General features: G+C 36.0%; 1 protein-coding gene and 1 long non-coding RNA gene across 9 annotated transcripts; one reads left to right on the top strand and one right to left on the bottom strand.

The window, feature by feature from the left end:
- Nucleotides 1–48: 48 nt before the first annotated feature.
- On the top strand, nt 49–26,644 carry mnb (minibrain). 3 transcript variants are annotated; one of them, XM_066285343.1, is made up of 10 exons: nt 5,184–5,326; nt 14,086–14,333; nt 16,400–16,545; nt 18,082–18,272; nt 18,330–18,616; nt 19,445–19,701; nt 19,757–19,907; nt 20,137–20,311; nt 20,396–20,461; nt 22,440–22,570. In XM_066285343.1, the coding sequence occupies exons 1-9, from the start codon at nt 5,236–5,238 to the stop codon at nt 20,413–20,415; spliced, it is 1,566 nt and encodes a 521-aa protein (XP_066141440.1). In that variant the 5' UTR covers nt 5,184–5,235; the 3' UTR covers nt 20,416–20,461; nt 22,440–22,570. The 3 variants fall into 3 exon arrangements, with proteins under 3 accessions (XP_066141439.1, XP_066141440.1, XP_066141438.1); XM_066285342.1 differs by lacking the exons at nt 5,184–5,326; nt 20,396–20,461 and adding an exon at nt 49–1,040 and having other exon boundaries at nt 22,440–26,644; XM_066285341.1 differs by lacking the exon at nt 20,396–20,461 and having other exon boundaries at nt 5,185–5,326; nt 22,440–26,644.
- LOC136340910 (uncharacterized) lies at nt 3,257–11,857 on the bottom strand. Of its 6 annotated transcripts, none has more exons than XR_010732400.1 (6): nt 11,634–11,857; nt 9,649–11,570; nt 5,207–5,471; nt 5,071–5,136; nt 4,784–5,009; nt 3,257–3,341 (listed from the first exon to the last, which is right to left on the bottom strand). It is a non-coding gene; the product is annotated as an uncharacterized lncRNA (long non-coding RNA). The 6 variants fall into 6 exon arrangements; XR_010732397.1 differs by having other exon boundaries at nt 4,784–4,896; nt 4,957–5,009; nt 5,207–11,570; XR_010732398.1 differs by having other exon boundaries at nt 5,207–11,548.
- Nucleotides 26,645–26,822: the final 178 nt, after the last annotated feature.

Raw genomic sequence — 26,822 nt, forward strand, 5'->3', positions numbered from 1 at the left:
GGAATGCTATGTATGCGCATGTCCGATGTGCCAAAGATTGACATTCGACATTTATCTCGGATTTCTCCATTCGTTTCGTTTGATGCTCCCTGCTCCCTTAAATATTTCGGAACGGGAATGGGAGCGATTGTCGCCCTCCGATTTCCTTGTGTCGTGCAGTGATTTCAAGTGAAAAAATCATTATTGTTATGTGTTATGAATTGAGGGACTTCTCAGGAAGTGAGCAGCCTTTTGTGTGTGTGTGAAACCGCGGCTAAATTCTCGACAGGAACAGTGCCAGTGGCATGGCGAAAGAGGCTCTAGAAGTCGACCGATTGTGGAAGTGGCCTCGAATAATTCCTCACTTTTAACGCACGTGTAGTATTTTGTTGTGCTCGGTGTGTTTTCTATAACCGAAAAGTGGAAAACTGGCCATTTCCGGGCACGTTCCAGTCCAGAGACCAATAACACGGGGTGATAAGTGCTTTTCTACTTCGTCGTTGTTATTGTTTTGCTTGGTGTTTTTGACCCTTGCATTACGTCCGTCGTGGTTCCCAGACAGGCCCATTATTCGGCGCGACTGAGGGAAGGTAGGCAGAGAGAAGTGATTTCGTGGAGCGTCGAGGCTACGTCCTTCGTCCTTCGTGTTTTCTACTTTGACGTCGTCGTTTCTCCTAAATGTTTACATCTCGAATGGCGGCATTGACGAAATGCAAATATGTTTCCTCGCGTTTCCACATCATTGACGAAATTGTACGCTTATAAGTATAAGCCATTGTGCAGTAGGGATCCGTGTGGAACTAATCCGGAAATCCACCTTGTGAACTGTGGTGTGGACAAAAGGTTAGTGGCCCTAGAGCACGCGGGATTGTTTACTAAGTCCAAGTGAGCATGGCGACGGAGGAGACCCTGTAAAAGACCCTTGGGCGACGAATTCGTCGCCATAGGCGGTGGTCCGGCGGGGTGCTTTGGTTGACCTCTTTATATGGTTTCTCCTCCTTCAATGGCGTGGCATAAACACGACCACGTTAATATGCTCATGGATAAGAACAAGCAAAAAAGTAAGTAATCTCTAGTACGAATATATATACTTAATCTATTTTTGCTGAAGTTACTTAAGACAGGTTCCTTATTTGAACAAACAGTATCTTCAAGTTAGCGTTTGGTGAGCTCTTCAGGATGTTCAGTCTTAAGTTTAGCTCTACAATTTAATTCTGACGTAAACAAACATTACAGGAAACTCACTTGTGATTAAGTTAACTCAAGTAGTTTTCTGAACAACCGAAAAGTAATAGAACTATTGGCATGAGAAAATTTATGATTACTGCTGCCATATTTTTTATATTTTTGCAATTTTTTTGAAGTTGACAGTTGCTGGTGAGAGATTTGATAAACACCAAGAGCTGTTATTTTTTTAACTAGACCTCATTCATCTGAACTACTTCTATTACATTAATTTTAAAAGATTGACTATATGTCATTTTCATTTTGATGTTTTACTGATAATTAAAAAGTCCTAGTATTTCACAAGCTATGGAGCAGCAATATTGGGTAAAAAAGTGATTTGGTTGTTCTTGAGCTGTTACCTACAATGGTCACCATGACAACTTGTTCTAAAAACATAACAAGTACAAATACGGGATAATTTTGGCATTTGAGCATTAAAGTTTGGACCAAAATTGAGAATCTTACAGCTTAAGTACTATAATAACTATTTTTTTAAATTCATTTGTCACACCTATTGAAATTGTAAGATTTTCATGGTTTTGAAGTAGCTTTTTTCATGTAATGACACTATTGTTGTACCAGCTATCACATTTGTAAGTATTGTTGTTCCTAATAAAACCATCTAGATATTTGAGAAGTCAAAAAGCTGGGGAAAATATTCAATACTTTCATCACATTACAGACAAAAGTAATGCAACTATTTTGTTAAAACATAAAATTCAGCAAATATAATAAAAAAATTTTACTAAATATACAACCAGGTGAATTTAAATAAAAATAACAGTTTCATAAGTATATGTTATCAATTAAATATCTAAAACATTTATTTATATTTTAAATATATAATTTTGGGTAGCAGAAATTTCCATATTATCCACACCTTGTTTATTTTGTCAATGAGAGAATGTTTTTTGGGAATTTTATAGTAGGAATCTGAGGTTACCACTCTTCTCACTGGATGTTACTTAAGTCACTATGCAAGATGATCTCACAGGTTACTGTAAGGAGAAGGACAACATCATCTGACTTGAACAATATGAGTGTTTCTCACTCAGCATAGGACAATATAATATTTTGGAATATCTTCATATAACACCAATCAATTCCTAGTCCTCCTTATGAAATGTAATTGACCAGCTGAATGCACAAACAGCATCATAATAATATACTATCATATCCATTCACTGTGGATGTAACATATGTTGTGTGGAATTTTGTGTTAAAAGGGGCATTACATGCCTAATTCTATCTGGATTAAAAGACTATATCGAGATTCGTTGCTAAATAGTCCAATTTCAATGCTGTCTTGTAAGTGTAGGCTTGCCTAGATGGTTTGTTTCCAACGCCATGAGTTTTTTGATTCGGAGTCTGTTGTGTAGTTTGGCCTTAGGCGATTTTTGTTGAACGCTCCTTGAATGAACTTCCAAATCAGGAATTTCAGCAATAAGGTCTCGCGATATGTGATACCGTTGATTCCGTTTGTTGTCATTTAGGTCATGAAGTACTTAGATCGCTATATCGGTGATGCTAAGATAAAACCCCATATATTATTGGCAAAACCTATGATTCTATATGCTTCTGCTTTAGGACTACGAATTATAAATAGGGTTTTAAAAGGTATGTATGAAGATATTAGAATTCATATTACAGATATAAAGACTATTTTTTTGTGTTATTTATTTATGCATTATAATTAATAACAGGGTTTGTGAAGCAAGGCAAATATAGGCTGCTGTAACCCTGCTCTGAAAGATGATTTAATTGTATTTGAGAGGAATTGAAATCGTGGCATATTGCCGTATATAAGTTATTAAAATTTGTTTATTGGATGTTTTGTGTAACTTCTCTATAATACTGGATGTGGAACCTGGAAATAGTTATCGTTTTTTAAAGATTTTTTTACATTCAATCCACCAGTTAAAATATTTAATCCTGTAGAAACACAGTTGGGACCAAATGACATAGAATTTTTGATATATCAAGTAATAAGGATTCCCCTTCAGGATGTACGTCTTTACTAGCTTGTTTACCAACGTTCCTGAATCTGCGATTTTGTGTTATTTTGGGACTTATTTTGGTTATGGTCTTTGTAGTATTTAGGCTTCTATGAGCAAGGCGGGCAGCTGGAGCAGAAACTGCAACAGAAAATTACCAGAATAGAAGAACAGTTTTTCTGTCTTCGTAGCTCTGCGACTTTCATCCAGGCTTTTGATATTTAGATATAAGTATTACTTTTTGAATATCATTTCGATTTGCCCGATCAAAATCTTGACTTAATCATTAAGGAAGACGTTTTCTCTCTCCTTTAATGCGAATAAATTACAGTTTTTTCACTTGGCAATTCCTCCATTCACTAAAGGCAACATTTCCAAGCGGCAGAATTTTGTGGAATCGTGTGCGTTTGTGGGAAGTTTGTAGGATGTAAAGTGACTAATTTTTATGTTTGGCAAATATCCACTGCGTCATCCTTTTGTGGGACCTATAATGTGTGGCAGAGAAAAAAAGACAAATATATATGGACATTATTGGAACCGTTACACGACACCCTCCTATTCGACTTTCCAAGTATTAATAACTTCAAAAAATCTTCCCAATGTGTGCCTATCTATTTTTAGCGCCGTAAACTTTGTTCTGAGATAGCTAGACATTGACCTAAATTTGTTATCTCAGACTCTGGTTTCCAAGCATTTTAGTTTATTTATAAATGCAGGTACACCTATTTGATGCGCTATTGGCCTTCACTAGTTTATGAGGAATAGAACGTAGTGGGCATAAAAAAACTAGTTCCAGCCACCTTGAGTTAATCCAATTTAGGGCGAAATCCGCCCCGAAAAAACCGCCCCCTCCCACTCCTAAATCTAATTTAGAGGTAACTTTTACAGTAATAAACGTAACGATGCAAGTGACAGCAAGAGGAAGTAAATCACGGATGTAGCCGACTTCTTTGCGACGATTGCAACAGTAACTGTTTGAAATTTATGAAGCTCCCAATTTCTGGGCGGAGTTCTTGTTATGCCAGAATGTGGGGACAGGAACCGCTTCCAATTAATGGTACCCTGTGAATGAACCCGTAGATATTTTGGTAACCGCGTGTCTTTGACTCTACACGGGGGGCTTAACAGTTACGTCGCGAAGTGTACCATGAACCGAACGGATGGATTCTCGGCAAGCGCGCATTGAAGTTTTTTTCTTTCTTTCTTTTTCTTTTTTTTTTTTTATTGTAATCCACATATTCATGGGTTTTTTTCTCGTACCATAGAATTTAAAGACATTTTTTGACTGTGCCTTCTGAACTATTCAGAAACTTCCTCGTTATTTCCATTGTCCACTCTCAATTGTTGGGACTCGTTTCACGGAAATAACCTGGCTCAGTTGATTGAACCCAAACCTTGGCGACCGCCCGTGTTTGGAAGGATCTTGATAAATCATATTTCTAATTGCCGGTAGGTTTGAAGGACATTGAACTAAATTGTCCGCTGATCGTTCGATTTTGCATATTCGCATTCTGAGAATAATTGCTTTGCCATTTCATTGGGGTTTCCGTCATGAGAGAGAAAAAAAAATCAACATTACCTACCTTCTTTGCGGTCTAACAGTAGGTGGTGAGAACCCACCGTCGCATAGCTTCAAAACTGCATTCTCACTTTTTGAGACAATGGATCATCGTCTGCACAAAGTGCGCGGAACTGTCTGCATATATCGTTAAAAATAAATGTTGGTATTTTTAGTGAAAGAATGCTGTTGACCTACTAATTTCGTGTTACCTACGCTGTCATAGAGGTTTTTAGAAAGTGTGGAAACATCTGGAAGTTTAAAATTCATGATTCATGTCCTGGATAAGTATATACCGAGGGGTATACTTACGTGCGTGGCATGACTTTTGAGTTTTTGGTAGGTAAGTATGGTCACATTTCCGTAACGTGTTGTCCACTTCGATAAAGCAAAAAATGCAAATATAAATAAACCTTCATTTTATTTTGGTTGCTGGCTATTAACTTACTCCTGGCAAAATCTCAAAGCTATTCGGAGATGGTATCACTTTCTAGTCACTTGCTTCCTAGTTTTAAATACTATTCGGATAAAACTTTAATAGCGTTCAAATCTACGGGACATGTTAGCAGTAAGTATAAGTTCATATAGGTATTTATAGGTAATTATATGCTTCATATGTTGACTTTCATCCCCTTTAAAAACCACATCTCATTGTTGGCTTAATTTCTCCAATTATCTGCTTTATTTTGTGCTCAATTTAATTCTCTATCTATCTGTAATAATCAATTGTGACCAGTTGAATGACCGCAAAGCAGATTTGCTTGCAAATTTTCATTTTGTAATTTTATTAGTTGGTTCATATGCATTGTGCCTCCTTCTGCACAAACACTAAAAATTCCACATTTAAACTATTTGCATCAGAAAATAAATCGTCTATTAACAGTAAGTTATTTTGAAGTTTTTTTAAATTTTTGCATCCATCTCATAAACTATATCTTAACATTCGTTTTAACAGCTCATTAATGAGTTACCTTAAATAATTTGTTGGCTTTGGTGCGTTGAAGTTATTTAGCAATGACCCTGGTTTATTCTTAACAGGCCCGCTGATCAAAATATCGCTCAAAATCATCCCCAAGGTTGATTTTTTTTTGTGTTGCTATGCCTCTTCGTTACCGGTAATGTGAAGACTTATGAATCACCCAGCGATTTTGAGGAAATCTGACCAGATTGATGGCTAATGTTCCATCCTCAAAGTCAGGTGCTTCAACCAATAGTGTTGCCCCATTTTATGCAGAGCAGTTGGTTTTTTTTATAATAATGTGTTTCAATTGGAGTGATTTATTTACCGAAAGCAAATTAAAAATCCATTTACTGAAGTAATGATCAAAAATCGAGTCAAAAATCCGTTGTAACCTTGCGTTCTGATCGTTTTATAGACGCAGTTTGGACATTGAACGTAGAAGGGAAGATTGATACGTCACCACCTAGGCCCTCAAATTGCTCAGTCTTTATCAACAAATTTTATGCGGAAATAAACGGTTATATTTTTAACTTCAAACGACCGTTTCAACGAAAATATTGTGACTATCTTTAAGGTATCATAGTTTTTCAAAGTTTCATATTCTACAGATAACTCGAACAAATTCGTTTATTTATCATTAATTCAACGTTTCAATTTAATTTAGTCCAAATAACTTCTTAGCTTGCACATCGTTCCTTGATATTTAGCTTTTATACAGGGTGTTTCCTAACTACGTGTAAAAAATTTAAAGGCGTAATCCTCGACTGATTTTGAGTCAAAAATGTCTAATAAACATGTGTCCGCAAATGTCTTGTTTCCAAGATACAGGGTGTTGAAATGTGACAAGAAAAAGAGATTTTATTTCCAAAATGACTCAATTTGGGTGTTTGAATTTCAGAAAAGACAATTTTTTGGAGGAATGCTTTAATGATTAATTATAAGAATTGCTGAAAATGACCACCATTACTCATAACGCACACTTCCATCCTTCTTGTTAATGATTGTCTCACTCTCTCGAAAACTCCTGGTGTGTTGCGTATCGTTTCACATCCGGTAATTGTACGTTCCTGAAGTTGATCTAGAGTGTTTATTGGGACAGCATAGACAAGTCTCTTCAGATCACCTCAAAAGTAGAAATCCAGAGGATTACAATCCGGGGACCTTGCTGGCCACGACTGATTAGGCTCTGGGACACCTCTATCTATCCATTTATTTGGAAAAGTTGCGTTTAATGCAATTTTATTGCATCTTTCAGTCAACACCCTGTATCTTGGAAACAAGGCATTTGCGGACATATGTTTATTAGACATTTTTGACTCAAAGTCAGTCGAGGATTACGCCTTTAAATTTTTTACACGTAGTTAGGAAACACCCTGTATATAAATAATATATTTCCCAATTTTGTTTCGTTTCTCCTATTTATTCAATTTTTTGATGTCGACATTTGCACGCATTGCCGATACTTCATCCCATTGCACTGTATTTTCTAGTTCCCAGTACTCGTTCTTACTCTCCCCAGTTTACCGTAGTCAATATCCATATAACGGGTGAAAATATTATATATAAATATATAATTCCGTATATATCCATATACGGAAAAATATAAAATGGTACGGTGAACCGTAAACGTACAGCGTGGAATAAACAATTTATTATTTGCCATCAAATTTCTGGCTTACAGATAAATTGCTCCTGGACATACCAGCGACATTTCAATTGTTCCTTGAGGTTTTTTTAATGATCGCCCTTTATAACTGCTATTTGACCTTCGATAACTAGGCCTCGAGCTGCTGTGAGGGGCTGTGGTCAGTCTCAAGTTTACAATTTCGAAAACCGCGCGCAGCTGAAAAATCCTCAAAATTGAGCTAAAAACACTGGTTCTGTGGTTAGAAAATTTTCAAATTTCAATAATAAAGCAAAATCTGCGGGTCTTACAGCGGAAAGTTCGCAAGCTCGATTAACAAAAAGAAATCTGTGGGTCGAGACGATTCAGCATTTATTAAGACCAACTGACATTTATTGCCGGTGGCGGTTTAACCGGAAGTGGTTTGTAAGTTTTTTAATTTATTGAGAACCCTGTAAATTTTCATAGCCAATTTTATCCGCCTAAAACGTACCATATTACCATGAGTAACAATTGACTTTTGGCTCTTTATTGATAGATCAAGCGAATTTTATTGCAACGCGTGTACGCGGCGACGATTGAAAATGATTTATTCTAGATTTAAAAATCAAATAAATTAATTACGTTCACGAGTCAAATATCAAAGATAAATCGATACGGTACACAACAAACCAAATTCAAATTAGGGCGTTTCTACCTTAGTTTTTACTATAATTTACGGGATTTTCTGCAACTCAAAAAGTTGCCCCATTTGCAACGCTAATGGATTGGAGCTCGGAAAAAATATATTAATTACGATGTATTCTCCGAAATTTTGCATTTAGGGATACAGGTGACACGTAGCGTGTCTCCTATGTTTTCCGGTATGGCGCCTCCGCGATATGGTATATGTACTATGTAGATTGAAATAAGTGGAATTATCATATAATTAACGTGTGGGTTGCATTTCCTATAAACTAGCCTCATGTTGCAAATGTCAGGTCTAACACAGTCTTTATTAATGAATTAACTTCCTCCCTGTGTTTTTTGTTTTTTTTTGTTTAATTAAAAGTACTTTGTTATGGTCATATTTTCAACCCCCATGATTAATTCAAATATTAAATTTTCAGGAAACGTCAATTTTTTACAGCACTCATCCAAACTGCTCGTTAATTAAAATTATTTTATTACTCGTTGCTGTCTATCGTTTAGTTACGTTCGACAGTGTTCACCTGAAGTTTAAAGAGAATTCCTATTACACCTTCCAGGCTGTCACACGATATTCAAAATTAATTTTAATCCTTTGGTTAACGGAAAAGGGATATTTTATCATAACTGTGGAATTATGCCCGAATCAAACTTGTAATTTTCTTGTGATATTCAACACTCGTAATGCGTGATGTTAACTGCGGAGGCGACAGTGGAAAGCGCAACCTAGTTCTGGCAAATCGTATCCAGACTCACGATTTCCAGACGCCGCAATGGGAACAGGCACGCAGTGGTTTGTTTTCGAAGGATAGGCCGAAGAATCCTTTTTAGGCTAGAAGAAATTTTTTTCGGTTTAATATTGATCTTGATCGTCGCATACGCGAAAGGGTGCAGGTGTACGTTTTTTTCTGTTTAATATAAAAAAATGCTTAGTTCCCGGAGGTCATCTCAAACTGCGACGAAATAAAGCTTTTCGATGAAAATCTGAATGTTTGCTTTTGCGAACGAAGAAAAAATTCAACAGCAAAAAGTTAAACCCACACTGCTGCACGGATTGATGTGTACAGGGTGACTCATCCGAAACCTGCGGCCGACGTTTTCTGTCTTACGGCGCGGAAAGCGCTCGGACCCCTCATCTTTTATTTATAAAAAAAACATATTAGTAAAAATAAATTTATTGCAATTTCTCGAGAACTGACCATCCAAAATTAGAAAATAAAGTGGCATTGAAATGGCAGTTTAATATATAATATCGTACTCCCTTCCACTTGAAATTTTTGGGGTAAAAGTCATCCCCACTAAAAGGTTAAACCTGGGAAGGAGGTTATGTTAAAGAACTATGGCCCACTTGAAATTAATCTTGACGAGTCCAAGCGTTTTCGTGTCTTACGTCATGAGACAGAACGCTTCGGTGGAAAGTTTTCCGTGGGCCACCCTGTAGGTGTGTACCCTCGTCCAAATCGATGATAAACTGTATCGTGAAATAAGAATTACGGTGATACGGTATAATAATGGATAGTTTATTGGGGCGTTGTCTTGGCAAAACGCAAGTGCGACATTTAGCAGTTGTTAAACCATGGCATGATATTCATATTTTTCTCTGTTGTATTGCGCTCACCTTAGGTAAATTCTATGACAAGTGTATATCTTCTGTTGCTTCGTGGAGAAGTCGCAGGTAGCTCCTACACTCTTCATAGATAGCTGCTAGGTCCCTTTGAAATGCGAGTTGCTCGAGTATACAGAGTGATTCACAATTAAAGGCAAAATTGTAAGAGCATTTTTGAGGTCAAAACAAGCGTGTGTCTTCTCATAAACCTGCGTTCTAAAATGCACCCCCTTGTAGCTAGAGTTATCGAAAGAGCGAAAAAATCGATTATGTCATGTTATGACCACAGTTATCGATCAAATTTCTTGAACATTTACTACAAGCCCTTGTTTTATGAGCGTTCGATTCATTTTTTGCTTCAAAAATGATGTAAGCCTAGTTTCAGAAGGGTTGGGGGGAGCTCTACGCTTTGTATAGCCCACATTTTATGTCTCCACCTAGGAATTCTAAATTCAACTTTCATCGTCCAGGAGGTGACAGAAAAAGACTAAAGTTTTGGTCTCTTACGTTTTTTTTTGGCTCAATCAACCGTTTACAAGATAATTGTTGTTGAACAAAAGGGAACCATGGGCGGACGGGGACCGCTGCAACTCACGATATTTTTGTTAATTTTCTGTTGAAATTACTTTTGCATAATTTTTGAAGGTAAAAAACAAGGGCTTGCAGGATTTCATGAAATTTAATCGGTAACTGATGCCACAGTTTGATATGTTAGAGTTTTTTCGCCCTGCTTTCGACTACCTCAGTTTTGAAGGGGCGCGGTTTAGGAAACAAGTTTGTAAGAAGAAATAGTCTTATTTTGGCCCCAAAAATACTCTCTTAAAATATTTGCACTTAACTTTGAATCACTCTGTATAGCATTTTTATTAGAAGATACTTTCACTACATTTGTCGTCTTTGATCGTTTGTCAATAAGAGTCCTAAATATGTTACATCTCAAACCTTGGCGAAATGTTCTACTACTAGATGACGACATTGTCCAGTTATATTTGTTGTGGGTAATATAACTAGATATCAATAGCATTATAAATTAAAGCAATGTCCATCGAAGTGTCGTTTATGTTATCAAGGCCGCTTTCTGTGGAGTTTCAGTAGTTTATTTCAGATAGGTTTTTTTGCCCCTCTAACATCATCAACATTATGCACGAGGTAATAAACGACTTTTCCATTTTTTTGAACGTAAGAATAGGTAGGAATCTTTCCATCGTATCTTACTGTTTTCCATTAGTAAAGGAATGCAGGCCTTTCAGTTATTTTATCTGTTATCAACCTTTCCGTTTTCGTTTCGTCATTATAAAATTTGTTAACAAATTCCGATGTTGTACAAAGTCTATTTATTGATAAAGTATGTCACGCCATGCAAAGGAAAGGCATCGCATTTCCCCAGTTCTCTATGTTCACAATTTCAATGATGCACTTTTTCTGTAATTAATATTCCAAGGTATTCCTCAAACTTCGCAGTTGTAAGTTCTTGCCACGATTTACTTGGCTTTCTTGAATTCTAGGTATTCTAATTATTGTAACATTTATAGGATCTTATTTTCGATTCTCGGATGTTAATACATCTCATGAGACATAATACATCTGAATATTTGACGTGGAGATAAATTCTCAGTTGATTTTATTCGGCTAAACTTCTCACGAAACACATTTTGTCGTACCATTCGTATTTCTATTTTTTCCTTCTGTTATTTAATTTACAATTTTTTTGCAATTTATGTTCGATGTCTACATCTGGCTCCCGTCTGAATGAGTTCTATTTGCGTTTTCCTGTTAAACTAAATAAAAAATATTTTATCTGCTGAGCATTCGAGAAATTTGTTTGTGATGGAGGGCATTCATTCGCATCTTCACACGTTCGATATTCTGTAAATTCGGAGCTCCATCATTTTCCTAATTGTTTTCTAGAAGGCTGCAAGTAAGCATGCTGAAAGCTTCATTTGTAAGAAAATTATTCCTAGCTGAAAGTTTACTAATAAGAGGATCATCTCACTTACCTCTGATATTCTATAAGAAGTAATATTATCTTTTTGCTATTTCATGTACCCTCACAAAAATTTTATGAAAAATTGGAAAACGCGTGAATTGTACGATTTGTCCAAGAAAAGCTTCACGTGAAACTGTAAGTACGTAAATAAAGCAATAAGCCAGCAGTCGTCGTACTCCTACGTTCAACTTGCTGGAAACACTGCGCTGGGTCTGAGGTACACCTCTACCTTATTCGTGCGTTTGTGTCAGATAAAATTTCCGTGTACATAATAGTTAATGGACGACAATTGATTCAAATAAATACAACCCATTCCTTTGTCGAGTGTCTCACTTATTAATGGCCATACTACGATGGACCTTCCTCAAGAGTTGCCCCCTTTTTTTTTCAAGCGAACGAACGATATACGGCTTATTTTGAAAATTTCGCCATTTTCGAGCCCGCTTCATTAGCATAAGGCGAAAGCTCGTTCAAATTTCAAAAATAATGTCCAATTGATTTTCTCAGGTCGAATCCAGAGGCGTTCCTTCTTCACGTAACATGGTTTACCGGTGTATCTAGAGGTATAATTCTTTAAATGGCACACTCTATACCGGGTGATAAATGAAAGTGAATATCTATTTGTAATTGTTTAAAACATGTCTTGCAATATAACAGTGTCCTGGGACTTCACGAAATGTCTTGGAATCTTGTGCACTGTGTGTATAACCAATAAATCGCCCCGACAATTGTGCTTTCACAGTGACTATTCCTTGCCTGTATCCTCGGAATATTTTTTATTGAAAATAAAACGTTCGTTTACCCAAATATGTTAGAATTTAATCCAGAAATGTACATATACAGGGTGTCTAAAAAACGGGCGAAGCTATAACTCGGTTATTTATGAACGGATTTTGGTGAACTAAAAACCAAATAAACCGGTGTTTTTCAGGCGATTAAATAACGCCAAAGTTGATTTTTTTACTCAACTTCTGCGTCAGGTGTCCACTTGAGAATTTAAATAAAACTCCATATTTTTATTGTCTTTCCACATTTATTAATAGAAAATACTTTTCTGAATTTAATGATGTTTAACAAGTTAATGTTAAAACAAGCTTAAAGCGAACAAATTAAAAAAAAATAGTTTCTTTGAGGACTAACGCATTGGCTTGAATATTACAAATAGGATTTATCTTGTGCATTTAAAAATGTATTTGTCAAAATTGATTCTTAATAATTGTCGTTAATAACGGCACTAATAACTATTTTTATTGCACTAAAGACCTGATGTACAAGAATCGCACTTGCAACATAACTGCTCACAGAAAATTATGAAGAAGAATGATGTGGTTCCAATGATTAAGGGCGGCTTCATCATGTCGCTTCTTGCTGAATATCATCTGGGCGCCACTTGTCCATTGCGTCAGGCGTCTTCATACGAGATAATACAATAGGATGAGATGGAATACAACGCAGATGACCCCTTGACAATACAGATGGATATATAAGTCGTATTGTTCAACATTTTGAATTTTCTTTTTATTTAAAAAATGTTTTAAGATTAACTTGTCGTATATCATTAAATTCAGAAAAATGTTCTCTGTAAAAAAATATAAAAACTATGGAATTCTATTTCAAATTCTGAAGTTGGCACCAGAAGCAGAAGTTGAGTGAAAAAAAAATCAACATCGAAGTATTAAATTTATCAAAATAATTGAATAAACTCACCTGCAATTCTTTAATTCTTTAATAATTTCAATAGCATGTCTAGAGACTAAGGAAAAATTTCGATTCTCATATGCGGAAGAATCTCGTCATGCTTTTGACTTATTTCAGTTTTCGGTAATGGGAAAGAAATGCTATGAAAATTTTATTTTTAGGATGAGTTGAACGCGGTTTTTGATTTTTTATTACCGAAAAACGGGTCATTTAGTGCCCTGATTCAAGCTCGTCCAATCATGAAATGTGAAATTTCAAAGATACCGAGGATCGTCATTTTATCTTGGAGTTTCGCTGTAAAAGTAATGCACAGAGTTTCTTATTTTGTTACGTTTCAACGCAGCATCTTGTTGAGTAGTAAACTAGCGTCTTCAAGGCCTCGTTTAATCGTGTTAACTACACTAAAAGTGGATTTTTCTACATGAATAAATTCGCTCTTTGAATAATCGGACTTTCTGCATGAAAAATCGCATACGATTTGGCATTTTTCCGGTAACGAGAGTATTGCGCCCCACTGGAGTGCAGCCACCCCTCCCGTCATAGGCCAACTGTTGCGGGGTCCTCTTGTTACCAGGGCTCAGGTCGAGATATCGGGATTAGCGGGGGTTAGCGCGCCAAATGACTTGAAAATGAAATATTGCTTAGTCTTGAAGTGGATTTCATACGAACTGAGGAAATCTCATCAGCAACTTATTTATTGGTTATTTTTCTTCGCAATCTCGCATCGCGACGTCGGTCTAATTGAATTTCGCCTGTCTTTCCAGTACCGATATCAAGCTCGAGTGGCGGGGATCCGGGCGGCCAAAGGCGACATGTGCCTCTCTATGGAAGACTGGTGGCGGACGACCCCCTCTGCAGTACCATGTCGGGTACTCTCGCCAGCAGCGCCCCATCTTCCACCGACATCCAAGCGATGCAAGCTCGAATACCGCTTACATTCCGGGATCCATCCACCGCACCTTTGAGAAAACTTAGCGTAGACCTCATTAAGACTTACAAACACATCAACGAGGTAAGTGCTTATGTACATCCCTGTGATAGTTAAAATATGAACTCTTCGTTAAAAGTGCAAACGTGCGACTATCTACTGTACAAGGCGTTTCTTAAATATGCGGCCAAAATCTAAATTAACATTTCTCGGGTTAAAATCAGAAAAAAAATCGTAGGAATGCTTGTTCGGATTCGGTTGATTTCCAAGAAATATGCAGGACAAGGAATTTTTATTTTTATTATTTTTTTTTGCAAAACCGTCTATTCCTGATAAAAATCGATTAAGTCGAACAAATACACGTGGTTACTGTGGTCAAATCTGATATTACTCAAATGTATGCATCCGCTTAATAAAATTTTGTCGACGTCTTGTTTATCGTGTTATTTATTGATAAAAATGTCTGAAAAGGTTTTATTTTACGATCAAGATGATGTGCTCTTGCTATTGGAATCTTAAGAGGGTAATTGCCGCATAAGCGCCGAGGAAAACTGAAGAAGATTTTATAGCGTCGAACATTTGCCAATGTTGAACGAAGAGCTTGGGAAACGGGTTCTCCTTGCCTAAACAACGCTGAAGATCCCGTTTACGCAGTGAACGCACGAAATGAGAAGCGTGTGTTCTAGACTGTATTAAAAATGGACCCCATAGCAGTACCCGAAGAATATTCCGGTAACTTAATATTACACGGTCCATCGAATTATGCGATGTGATCTGCAGCATCCATGCCGAAAAGCTCAGGAAATGCTTCGGCGAAACTCTTGGAAGATTTTTTTTGTCATTTCATCCTAGAGGAGACGTCGATTTTCACATGACCGTTTTTTTTTTCACGAATGAAGGTCGCTTTAAGCTGAGAAAAATGTTCGGAACAGCCATGAATATTCAGATCAAAATCCATACGTTATAACCCATCATTACCCAAGACAGTTTAACATAAACGTGTGGGCAGGTAATATTGGTTGATATTTGGTTGGTACAGTTATTTCACTAAACCGTTTGAACGGCGCAACTCATTTAAATAAATTATACTTTTTTTCTTTGGGAAGCCGTTAAAAGAATTTGTAGACTCGACCATTGCAACTGAGGAAGATTTATGGAACCGCATCAATAACAAATGCACCATTATAAAACATGACATTCAATTATAGAATAGAGCAGATATTAACTTCCGAAGAAGAATGCACTTATGTGCATGAGAAAATGGAGGCTATTTTACACAGCCTCTTTTGTGTAAATTTTTACTATAAATTAATTTTATATAAACAGCGTATGTCAAATTTCGCATCTGGCGAAATTAAAAAATTTATAAAGCGGCTTCGTTTTAATTCTTGTTCGTAAAAAACTTCTAAATCTGCATATTTACAGAGTTAATCATTGCCCACTCTTACAGAGAATTTTACGCGCGCGCAAACGTGTTCACAGGTTTGCGAGTCTTGCGTTCCTACGGAATTTGGTATTTTTCCGGAACGGTTTAAACTTTTTGTCCAGTATTTTTTCTTATGTTTCCCAATGTTTTAGCAACTTTTGATTCGGACGTCATAGCAGAAAATTGTTTCGAAAGAGGAAATAAGCCGCGATTTAAAAAAAATATATATTTTTTTATATGAATAAGTCACTGGTAGTTTTTTTTTTTTCTTTTTTTAATATAATTTTACCGCCAGTGTTTATTGAGTGTCTACTTCGCCTTCAAATTATTGAAAGTCCCACGCAAAAGTTTGAGATTTGGCGCTATCAGCTGTAAATGAACCCATCTAAACCCCACCCAGAGGCCCCATTTGACAATAGAATCAGAATAATAGTTGCAGCTGCAGCCGAACACTTACGTTTCCAGTTACGGGACGTATCCGAAAGTCAGTTTTAAATAAAATATGCTTTATTTCGTATGCTCGACGCGATCCGCGCCCGTTGGAAAAGTTATGGCGACCAAAAGTGACGGCCCAGTCGACAACTCAACACATCGAAGAATCGTGACCGGGCACCATATTGCTTGGAAACTCCGTTTTTCCTGTAATTGCGTCTGCCACCCCCTCGTTTTGTTTTATATTATTTTTAGCATTCTGTTGGAGAAAGTTAACGAATTTTTTTTATAGGTCTATTACGCTAAGAAGAAGAGAAGGGCGGCCCAAATACAAGGCGATGATAGTTCCCACAAGAAAGAACGGAAAATTTACAATGACGGGTACGACGACGACAACCACGACTACATTATTAAACCTGGTGAAAAGTTCCTGGACAGGTCAGTAGTAAAGGCGGAATCTGCGCATTAATGAAATCTCATCGATGTATAAACAATACCTTATGGAGTTTGCAGAATTAAGGGCACAGAAATTATAATCAAAATTATTCCCCTTTGATAAAAACCTTTAAAACATTCATCCGCTCTTGTTTGAGTTTTATTTGCAGTGAACATTTTTACATTAAGGATTTGTTTGCTTTTTTTCGGACTTTGAAAATGCCTGCTGCGTGGCTGACCCAATTGCACTGAATTTGTTTACAGAATTTATTTAGATAAGCAAAACTATTACGTTCTGGTAAAAATGTTTGCCTGTTATCGGTCATGTTTTATGCACACTATAGACCTTCTAAGTTAGATTTGTTTAGGGCAAAGTTTAGGACTTTATATCTTCGGCCGTAAAAATACAATAGACTCACCACCAGGTAGTAAAAGCACAAAATATTTGCATTTTATTGGTTTATCGATCCATATCCTTTATTTTGGTTCAGTATCAGTTAATCATATAAACAACTAAATGTTGTTGGGCTTTTAATTCGAGACGCGCTCAGAGTATCGTCTAAACCAGGTACTCTTTCAATGTTCCCTACTAATTGCTGCAATCAGAGTTCTGGGATTTTCGAGGCCTTGTTTGGGTTTAGGTAGGCCATTCTTTAATGTAGGCGATTCAAAAATGAGTAGCAATGTTAGAGATGGCCAGCGTGTAAGAAGGATTTGTACGTAGTGGAAGAACGTGGTGGAAAGTTGTTACAATGCTAATTTATCCCGGAGAATTTTTTGAGGGGAGGTTTGTAAGAATTTTTTCTTGTTTTTGATTTATCTATATTTCTCACTTTACTATGTTGATTTTTATTGCGATATTTAGGGATTTAGAGTAGTGGCTTGTCGAAGTTACTGCATCATGTATCTTAATGTCGATCTCAATGCTTGCAGCATAAAATTATTTAATATTTAAAAAATATATTACAGAAATGCTTGGAAAATATTTGGGTAATTGGTTATAAAATTCTGTGCTGCTATCCTTCGGCAATATTTAAAGAATATATCACAACCTGATGTTGACTATTTTGTTAAAATATTCGGGAAGTATTCCTATAGTACTTCGACAATAGCCAGTAAAAATGATTAGAGATAGCGGTTCAAGAATCAAATGAGATCGATATACAGGGCAAATCGGCATTCAAGTAACTAAACTATAATGTAGATTCCTCAGAGTAATATTAAAAAAAAGTCCATATGGATTTGGTCAGAAATGCATATATGTATCTCCTGCTATAGGGTGTTATTAAGCTTTCAAATGTTCAATAATTTTTCCTTTAGCTTCCTTCCTCCTAGCCCCTACAGTTTCTGAGATATTTAGCTGAAATTTTGATGTATATATGGAAAGGATCTACACCGCTAAGAACTTCAAATGTTTTTAAATCGAGTTCGATTTAACAAGAAATCTTTTAATAATATTGTACCATTTTTAATGAAGCTTCAATGAGAAAGAATAAAGATTCCTTCCCACTGAAGTAAATCATATTAAAATTATTGCAGGTACGAGATTGATTCCCTCATCGGTAAAGGCTCGTTCGGCCAAGTGGTAAAAGCGTTCGATCACACGGAACAGTGTAATGTAGCCGTCAAAATCATTAAAAATAAGAAACCGTTTCTCAACCAGGCTCAGATAGAGGTAAAGCTGCTCGAGATGATGAATAAGGCTGATGCCGAGAACAAGTATTATATAGGTAAGGTTAGTTTAAAAATCCTCTTAACTCTTGTTAACTTTTGTTCGTCTTTTGCAGTGAAATTAAAAAGACATTTCATATGGCGGAATCACCTATGCCTAGTGTTCGAATTACTCTCGTATAACCTGTACGATCTGTTGCGGAATACTAACTTCAGGGGAGTTTCGCTCAACTTGACTCGAAAGTTCGCTCAGCAATTGTGTACGGCGTTGCTGTTCCTGTCTACGCCCGAACTTAGTATAATTCATTGTGATCTGAAACCGGAAAACATTCTCCTGTGCAATCCTAAACGGTCAGCGATTAAAATCGTGGACTTCGGTAGCTCCTGTCAGTTGGGCCAACGGGTGAGACTGTCATCTATATACGGTGTGTTCCAGATTTGTCATGTACCGGGTGAGCACGGAAAATTACCTATGAAATTTTCCTGATACTAGAAAAGTACCATATAAACAAATGAAATTCTCATAAAGTTTACCATTGGTGACACTTAAAAATACGGTTTGAGGTTCATTTAAGAGATTTTAAGCTTAGAAAACATCTAAATCTAATATAAGGGAACCTGAACTTTCCTGTCACACCATATACTTTCGGTAAATTATAAAGAAATATTAAAAATACGGGCAGAAAGACCAAAAAGTCGATAGCCTATTTCGTGCGAAATAAAGATTTTGTATATATATATATATATATTAAAAATACTGTATTTTGTGAAATATGCCAGTGTTAAATCTCATCGCATTTAGATTTATTTAGCCGAGATGTCAAGGGTTCACATCCTCTCAAAATTTCTGGCAATACCGCATTATTAATAAGCATATTGCAACAAGGTATTGTTCTTTTGCTTTAAAATATTCATGCATGGCCTCAAGATACATATCGCTAGCTGCCAAAATGAGTAGAGTGTTATGTATTACCATGGTCGATTTAAATCTTAAGCATTTTTTTCCATCATTTTTTACGGCTCAATAATTCGAACACCGAGTAACTTCGATTACTTACTCGAATTTCGACCACGGGAATCTGTGAATTTTGTGCGGACTATTGAGTAACATGTTGCATAAATACTTTCAGTCTAAACCCGAATCATCCCATTATGTCATGACTGATTATCAATTTGGGACACACTGTATAATTTACTAATAAAAGTTGTCTTCATGGTGATGATATTACAGATATACCAATACATTCAATCGAGGTTCTATCGGTCGCCCGAAGTCCTACTAGGAATATCGTATGATTTGGCCATTGACATGTGGTCTTTAGGATGTATTTTAGTTGAAATGCACACGGGCGAACCGTTGTTTAGTGGCTCGAACGAGGTGGACCAGATGAACAAAATCGTCGAGGTGTTGGGAATGCCTCCGAAACATCTATTAGACCAGGCGACAAAGACGAGGAAGTTTTTTGAGAAAGTTCCTGGCGACCGAAGGTCTGCAGTAAATTAATATGGTTTTTGTAGATTTTTACGCATCTGCTTTTTGCAGGTATATCTTGAAGAAGAGCAAAGATGGGAAAAAGTACAAACCGCCCGGCGCGCGACGCTTGCAGGATATTTTAGGCGTCGACAACGGTGGGCCTGGCAGTCGTCGTGCTGGCGAACCAGGACACTCTCAGTCGGATTATCTCAAGTTTAAGGTAAACTTATTACTTTTGTAAGTATTTCCCATGTAGTTTTGATTTGCAAAGCATTAAGTCTTGGTATCTCCATTTTTTCTTTACTCATTTCACTCTTGCACACTTCAAGCAGAAAATAATAAATAAATATATTAACAACAAATGTTCACCGCCTACCACTTTGTAAACAATTAAAACGTAGGTTATAGCTTTCAGTATTGACATTAATCTTAACTGTTACCGTCCACAGGACCTAATTTCTCGTATGCTCGATTACGACCCCAAAACTAGGATCACCCCGTACTATGCGCTGCAACACGGTTTCTTTAAACGAACCTCAGACGAGGGGACGAACACCGCTGCTGGCAATAGCGCCACTAGCAGTCCGGCGGTGGTGGGGATTGATGTGAGCGGTAGTCAGCACGGTAAGACTTATATCAAAGGAGTGTTTATGTTGCATGTCTTCAAAATGGGTGTTGGTATTAACCGGGATTTTCCCTTCATTTTAGGGTCTAACCCAAACCAATGACTAACATAGTGATATGGTTATCAGTAACCACTCTAATTTAATACAGGTATTTGACTTAACATAATAGGTGTGTAGAGTTGTCTTTATTCTGCATGAAAGTGCATTTTGCCACTGCCGTACATGTGTATATGAATAACACATTTTGGCTGTTTCATAGATGTACTTGCTTTATAAAATTTATAAATTTTGGTTTCTTCATTAGATTGATTTTATCCTATTTACTCTAGATCTAGAATGGTCACAGACAGAATACGTTCTTTTCATGGTTGTATCAATATACACACAGCCAAACTTATATGGAATCGTCCGGTTTTTTCTTTTGCAGTAATTTTTATGTTTGTATTTAATTTTTATCTTGCAAAAACGTAACAAGCGAATAAAAATCGAATTTGTTTACTACTAACAACAATTGAATTCATAAAAACATGATCAGATTTGTTCCTGTACTATAGCCCCTCTGCTGCATGTGTTCTGATGCAGTCTTGTGTGGGGTTATCAGACGTTCAGAGGAAGAGATTTATTGCTCTTTCCGAACAGGGCATGTTCCAAAGAGAAATTGCACGAACAGAGGCAGTTGTTGCCCAAGGAGTTGTTTCGAAAACTTATTCAAGATTTCTGGAGTTGGGAACCCTAAAATATTGACCCAGGAGAAGTTATATTAAATTCATCACTGAAAATCAGGATCGCTTTTTAGTTAAAATAACAAAAAGAAATCCTATAACATCCCACTTTAACTTTTAAATGCAACGTTGAAAAATACAGGTGTTAGTATTTTGGTGGAAACTGACAGGAAAAAACCAAACTCCAGGTCATTTTAGCAGAAGACAGCTAAAGGTTCCAGCTCTATCAGTGCAAAATAAAGTTGACCGTTTAAATTGGTGTTAGGAACACCAAAACTGGACAATTGAAGACTGGCGTTATCAGTGTAATGCTGTTTTGTTGTAATTATTGATTGATTCCATGGAAGTTTGATTGGGTGTATTCTTTAGATATTTCTCTAGAGTTGAATTGTGCACGTAAAAATAACGGGAAAACGTTTCAAGTCTGTATTAAAAACGGTTCTAGTTCCATTTGATAGAAATGTCACTAAATTTGCTGTAATTTAAATCTGTTGTAGTCGATTTTCGAAGTCCGTCGAATCCATTGTATTAGTATTAAATTGTTTACAATGTAGTTAAGGTAAATAATTGAAAAATTATTTTTAGAGTTTCATTTAGGGTTTAATTAATTGAAAAGCACAATTAATTACTGACTCTAAAAATAAAATAAGGGAGATATTTTGTATGATAATTGAAAACTTTTCATTTTTCATTTTGCAGGAACCTTCCAATCGATTCAAGATCAATCAGACCCTGAAATTTTGACTTTCATAATTTAAAAATATATGAAGAATTAATTAATTAAGCAGACTTTAAACCTAAATAAATCAACATTATATTAATTTGTTAATGAAAGTTGGAAGCTTTTAGCATAACATGGCCAATTAGAGCTTATAGGGAGAATGCGAAGTAAATTTGGAGCTGACAGATATGAAAAACTATCAATCTAAAAAAAAGTAACTGTTACGTTAAAATCTTCCATGCAACGTGTAATAAAATAACATTACACTACAACTTTTCAGTCGCTAAATCAACTATTAATTAAACAAGCTTAATATATATGTAAAACTTTTTTATTACGCCTGCATTATAATCGATGTTTTATGCGCGTTGAAGCGCGGGTAAAATTGTTTTTATGATGCATGTATGGTTACTTTAAATACATTAATAAATTCATAACATTTCTTGACGTATAAAAACGTCATTTAGTTGTCATATTGCTGACTGCTTTCCTATTACACGAGACACTAAAAAAAATTTTTTTCAAAAACAAATATGTACACCACTTCCGCCTAAAGTCGACAGTAATATAGGAATTTCTTATGGAACTCCAACCCATTTATTTTCTATATTCGGACTCTTTTTCAAATTAATTTGTAAATCATTATTTTAAACCAATCTTAAGTGAGTATATCTGTTTTTCAGGGTTAAATTTAGTCAGCCGACCTCGAGACCCCTTCTCGAGCCACCCTTATCAATCTCAGCAGCAGCCTCCTTCCGCGGCCTATGCAACAATGGATTGCGATTCGTCTCCCTCGTCGACGCGATCGCACCCCCATCGAGGGATGCAGCAGGTACCGCAGCGGTATCACCAGGTGCCCCAACAGGCTGTTAACCTAAACCACGGTCCGGGATCATTGCCGTATACGCTGACGGCTCACCCGGTTATGCACCAGTCGAAACAGAATCAAAGCGTGCAGGTGGTACCCCAGTGTCTGGATTCTTGAATTCTTCTTGTATCCACTGTTAATATTATTGTTGATAGTTTTTCCCCGACTCCATTTCTGTTGCGATTGAGATGAATTTAGGAATTTTGACCTACCGACGGGGTGTAGAATATATTGTGATCCTTTATGATGCTAGTTTCAGTGTGGGTTTCGGGAAAATCGGTCGTGTTACGAAGAAGACTATGCTGCGTCTGTTGATTTCGGTTGTGTTCGTTTACATCGAAAGAAGACGGTCCTGCAGCTACACGTATTTTTTTTAGTGGATGTTGTTGGGAATCCGTGTAAGACGTATCCGAAGTCAACAGAATCCTGCCCTCAGAGAAACAGCTGTGATATGGGGTTTTAGCTTGCGTTGGCCTCAATCCAAGCTCTAAAACCCTTTTATTGTCAAAAAAAATCTTTTTAATTTTGACACTTACGGCCAAGAACTTCAAATGGTCGTTTAATCCTTATTAGTCTTTTTTATGTGCGTTGATGAACAAATTAATCGTAGTTTTATGTGATTTCATTAATGTTTTGTTATAGAATTGTACTCAAAACTGAGCTCTTTCTCAAGCTGAAAACCTCATATAACAGAGCAGTGATGTTGTTAAATCTCCGAGATTTAGGAGCATTAGATCGATTTGTATATTATGCAATTGAAAAAAGCGTGCAAATAATGTGATTCTTAAAATTGTTAGTGCGGATTAAATGGAAGATCACCATCATGTTCCTTTGTAGAGGAGCTGTTAGTCATTTTAAGTAAAATCTATGAGTACATGATGTTAAAGGGTGAAAGTGGTTTTCAATGTTTCCTTTGAAGCTCCTATAGGTTAAAAGATATTTAGTTCAATTTTAGGGCAACACTACTGAAGAATACACATGAATTAAGTTCTCAGTTGAAGCAGGAAGTCTACAGATTGGTAGATGTTGTGGGATATACACTATTAAGTGGCCCAAATTTGATTCTCTCCATAGAAATCTTAAAAACTGTTAAAACATAGATTCGGTTAAGTAGAAAGGTGTGCATTTAAGAAAGGAGTATTTTATCTTTATACTATAAAAAAAAACTCCCTATTAGTGCTGGAGACATCTGAAAAAAAAACGAAAATTGCCATTAGTATTAGCAGATTTGATATTTTTTACTTTTCGGGAATAAAAATTAATCGTTATTACAAAAACAGTAATCTAGGGGGATCCTTTTCTACTTGATGTAAGGTCGGTTTATTTACATTGTTTTAATTTGGTTAATTTTAAAAATAGCAAATTTGGTTTACTTGTATTATTGAAGAGAAGCGATTGCGTACCATTTTTTAGATTTAGCACCCTTCGTTCCAATCATGAAACATGATGTGTAGAATAGTTATTTACCTAATAAATGCGGAAAGTCATATTTAGCCGCACGTCGATTGCAGTTGTCAACAATCGAGTACGATAAAGACGCTTTGGCATGTGTTAAGTACAATGTTTTCCTACGAGAGCTTGTGTTTTAATTTCTTTATCTTCTCGAAATTCAATTAAATATTAGCTTAGGGTAGTTTTCGCACGTACCCGTGCGGTAAGAAGTTTTACTCCACGCATGTCAATGAGAGTATATGTCCCAATTCTAGTTTGAAATTAAAAATATTAATTTAATATCGACATAAAATTTTTCAAACAACATTTTGCACTGTCCCGTGTCATTCAAATTTGGTGTATGCGGGGCGTCCGGCTTCTTGTGGACCCTACTGAACTGAATATTAACCCAACCAAGTTGTAACGTAGCTTTATTTTTTAAATAAGTTTCTTATGACATTGTTTTCGTTTCTACAAGAAATTATCAACATTTTTCAAAAAGACATTAGCTTCCTGATATGTTGGACGAAATACGCCAACTCTTTTCTTCCTTACCCACGCATCAAAATCGGCAATTACAACACGCTGCATCGTGCTTGTATTTTCCAATGGCGTGCATACTTAAAGGTATTCTAAGACAATTATATCATCATATATTATTAAATAGGTGGTTTGTTCTCTGTGAGAAATGGTTTAAGTTTCAAAATTTTAGCGTTTACGCTGAAAGTGGAACATAATTTACTTTTGGTCTTAAAAAAAGAAAAATGTCTCCCGTGCTTTAGAGCCCTTATACATTTATGTTATAAAATATGCTGCTATGATTTTGCTTCCGACTTTTGACGCGAATTAATTTTCATTAAAAACTACTCTACACAGCTCTCTCTATATGTACATGTATTTATGTACCGGGTTTTTCGTAAACGTGAGGCACAAATTGAAGGCGATATTAGATATATAGAAGATTGAATTTTAAACCATTTTCGTAGGTTTTAAAAATTTTAGCACATTTATTTTAATTTTTTGACTTCAGTTAAGCTGCTTTAGATATCTGCAAGAGTTTGCAACTCGAAAATGAAATCACAGACGAAAAAATGTCAAGGTGCAGCTTCCATAGACTAACCCCCGGGCAATTTATTTGTTATTAAACGGTGAGAGGTAGAGTTAAATTGACCAACTTTTAAAAAGAAGAATAAAAAACCTATATGCTTTTATGATCTTTGACACCCTATAATTTGGAAGTGAGGTGATTGCGGACACACGTTTATAGGAACTTTCTTATTTTGACTCGAGAAATATCACCTTAAATTTGCGCTGTATGTTTAGGGAAAATCCTGTATATTTCTAGAGTAGCAGAATACGTAGGTGAACATCCATTTTATCCCACTTTTTAATTTATTGTTGATCGATAATGTAGACGATTGTTGTGTAAAATTGTCCCCAGTATCGATTGGTTATTTAATTTTGTAAAAGTGAAACGATCCAATCGTGATATCGGTAACAATATTCCCAATCACTGAAAAATCGTTTTGCTTGTTTAGATTAATTTCTTGTTGGCACCCCCGCAATGGGTCACCGACAAGTGATAATTAGGCAAATCACTACATTGGTAAGTTGGCAGATTTTTAAGATCTAATTTAACGGATAGTTTGTAATTGTAATATAATGAAACCAGGTATTCTATACATGTTTGCCTATACTTTTCAATATCGACTACAATTTATTTGAAGTTGCCCATCTTTTACGCGTCTCGATTGTTCACGAAGTCATCGGTTCTTCGGCCTTTAAATTATCATCTAACGAATAAATAGTTTGACCAGAAATCTAGGCAACTTCAAAATAATTGGCTCTGGTTTTCGTGCTCGTTATTTTTCTAATGCGTTTCAAAGAAACCAAGATATTTTGATACATTTTACAAAAAGGCCAATACACATAATAAGCAGACAGTATTAAGTTGTACCTAACCAACAGGATCATACACCCACACAGAAATACCTCAGTTTTGCTGTTCAAAGTTACAGAAGATGTAAATAGTATTGCTGAAATTTTACGATGAATAACCAGGGCCAAACTCTACCACTAGAGGACAATGTGTTCAACTAAAATTTCGTGTATGCTGTTTTAGTTCGGCTTTGATATCCAGCAACTGTTCTCTTTTGCTCGAAAAATGAAAATTATAGATCCTTCATACGTCTTCCAATTTAATTACACAATGAAAATCACATTTTCCCCAGTAAAACGTCACATTCAATCCCGAACTAAAGCGCCTGCACAACAATAATCTAATCTAGAATTTACTTACCAATTTTAAGTCCAGATTACTCCCTAATAAGTTTAAACGCAACTGTAAAAGTGAACATTTTTTTTTGTAAATAATTGACTCCTCGATATTCTAATTTGTTATTTATAAATCCACGTTAATTTATTTTTTCCTTTGCTTCGTAATAATATGCAATCGTTTTCGTTCTAAGATGAGGTTTTCGAGAATGCCACGATGAAGAGTTCGTATAGTTAGTTAATACGATAGTGTAAATTTTGCATAAGCCATCATCTATAAATTCCTACTTGCTCTTAAATAAATTTACAAACCAACATTGTTGTCTTATATCAAACCAGTACCTCGTTCATAGAGGTGGTACGTACTTATCGACACATTCTCTTTCTAATCTCATTTCGAATCCTCTAAAGTACGAATAATAAAAAAGTTTCTGGAAACAGCGACGTATTACAAAACAAATTGGGATGTTAAACAACCTTAACACCGGAATAT

The sequence above is a fragment of the Euwallacea fornicatus genome, chromosome 8 (genome assembly GCF_040115645.1).
Source record: "Euwallacea fornicatus isolate EFF26 chromosome 8, ASM4011564v1, whole genome shotgun sequence".
Taxonomy (NCBI): domain Eukaryota; kingdom Metazoa; phylum Arthropoda; class Insecta; order Coleoptera; family Curculionidae; genus Euwallacea; species Euwallacea fornicatus.

Excerpts from the sequence above, each read along its gene's own strand:
- mnb (XM_066285341.1), top strand. The coding sequence starts at position 5,236 with ATGGTATCACTTTCTAGTCACTTGCTTCCTAGTTTTAAATACTATTCG. Across the intron at positions 5,327-14,085 it reads ATCTACGGGACATGTTAGCA|TACCGATATCAAGCTCGAGT; the intron begins GTAAGTATAAGT and ends CTGTCTTTCCAG. Across the intron at positions 16,546-18,081 it reads GGTGAAAAGTTCCTGGACAG|GTACGAGATTGATTCCCTCA; the intron begins GTCAGTAGTAAA and ends AAATTATTGCAG.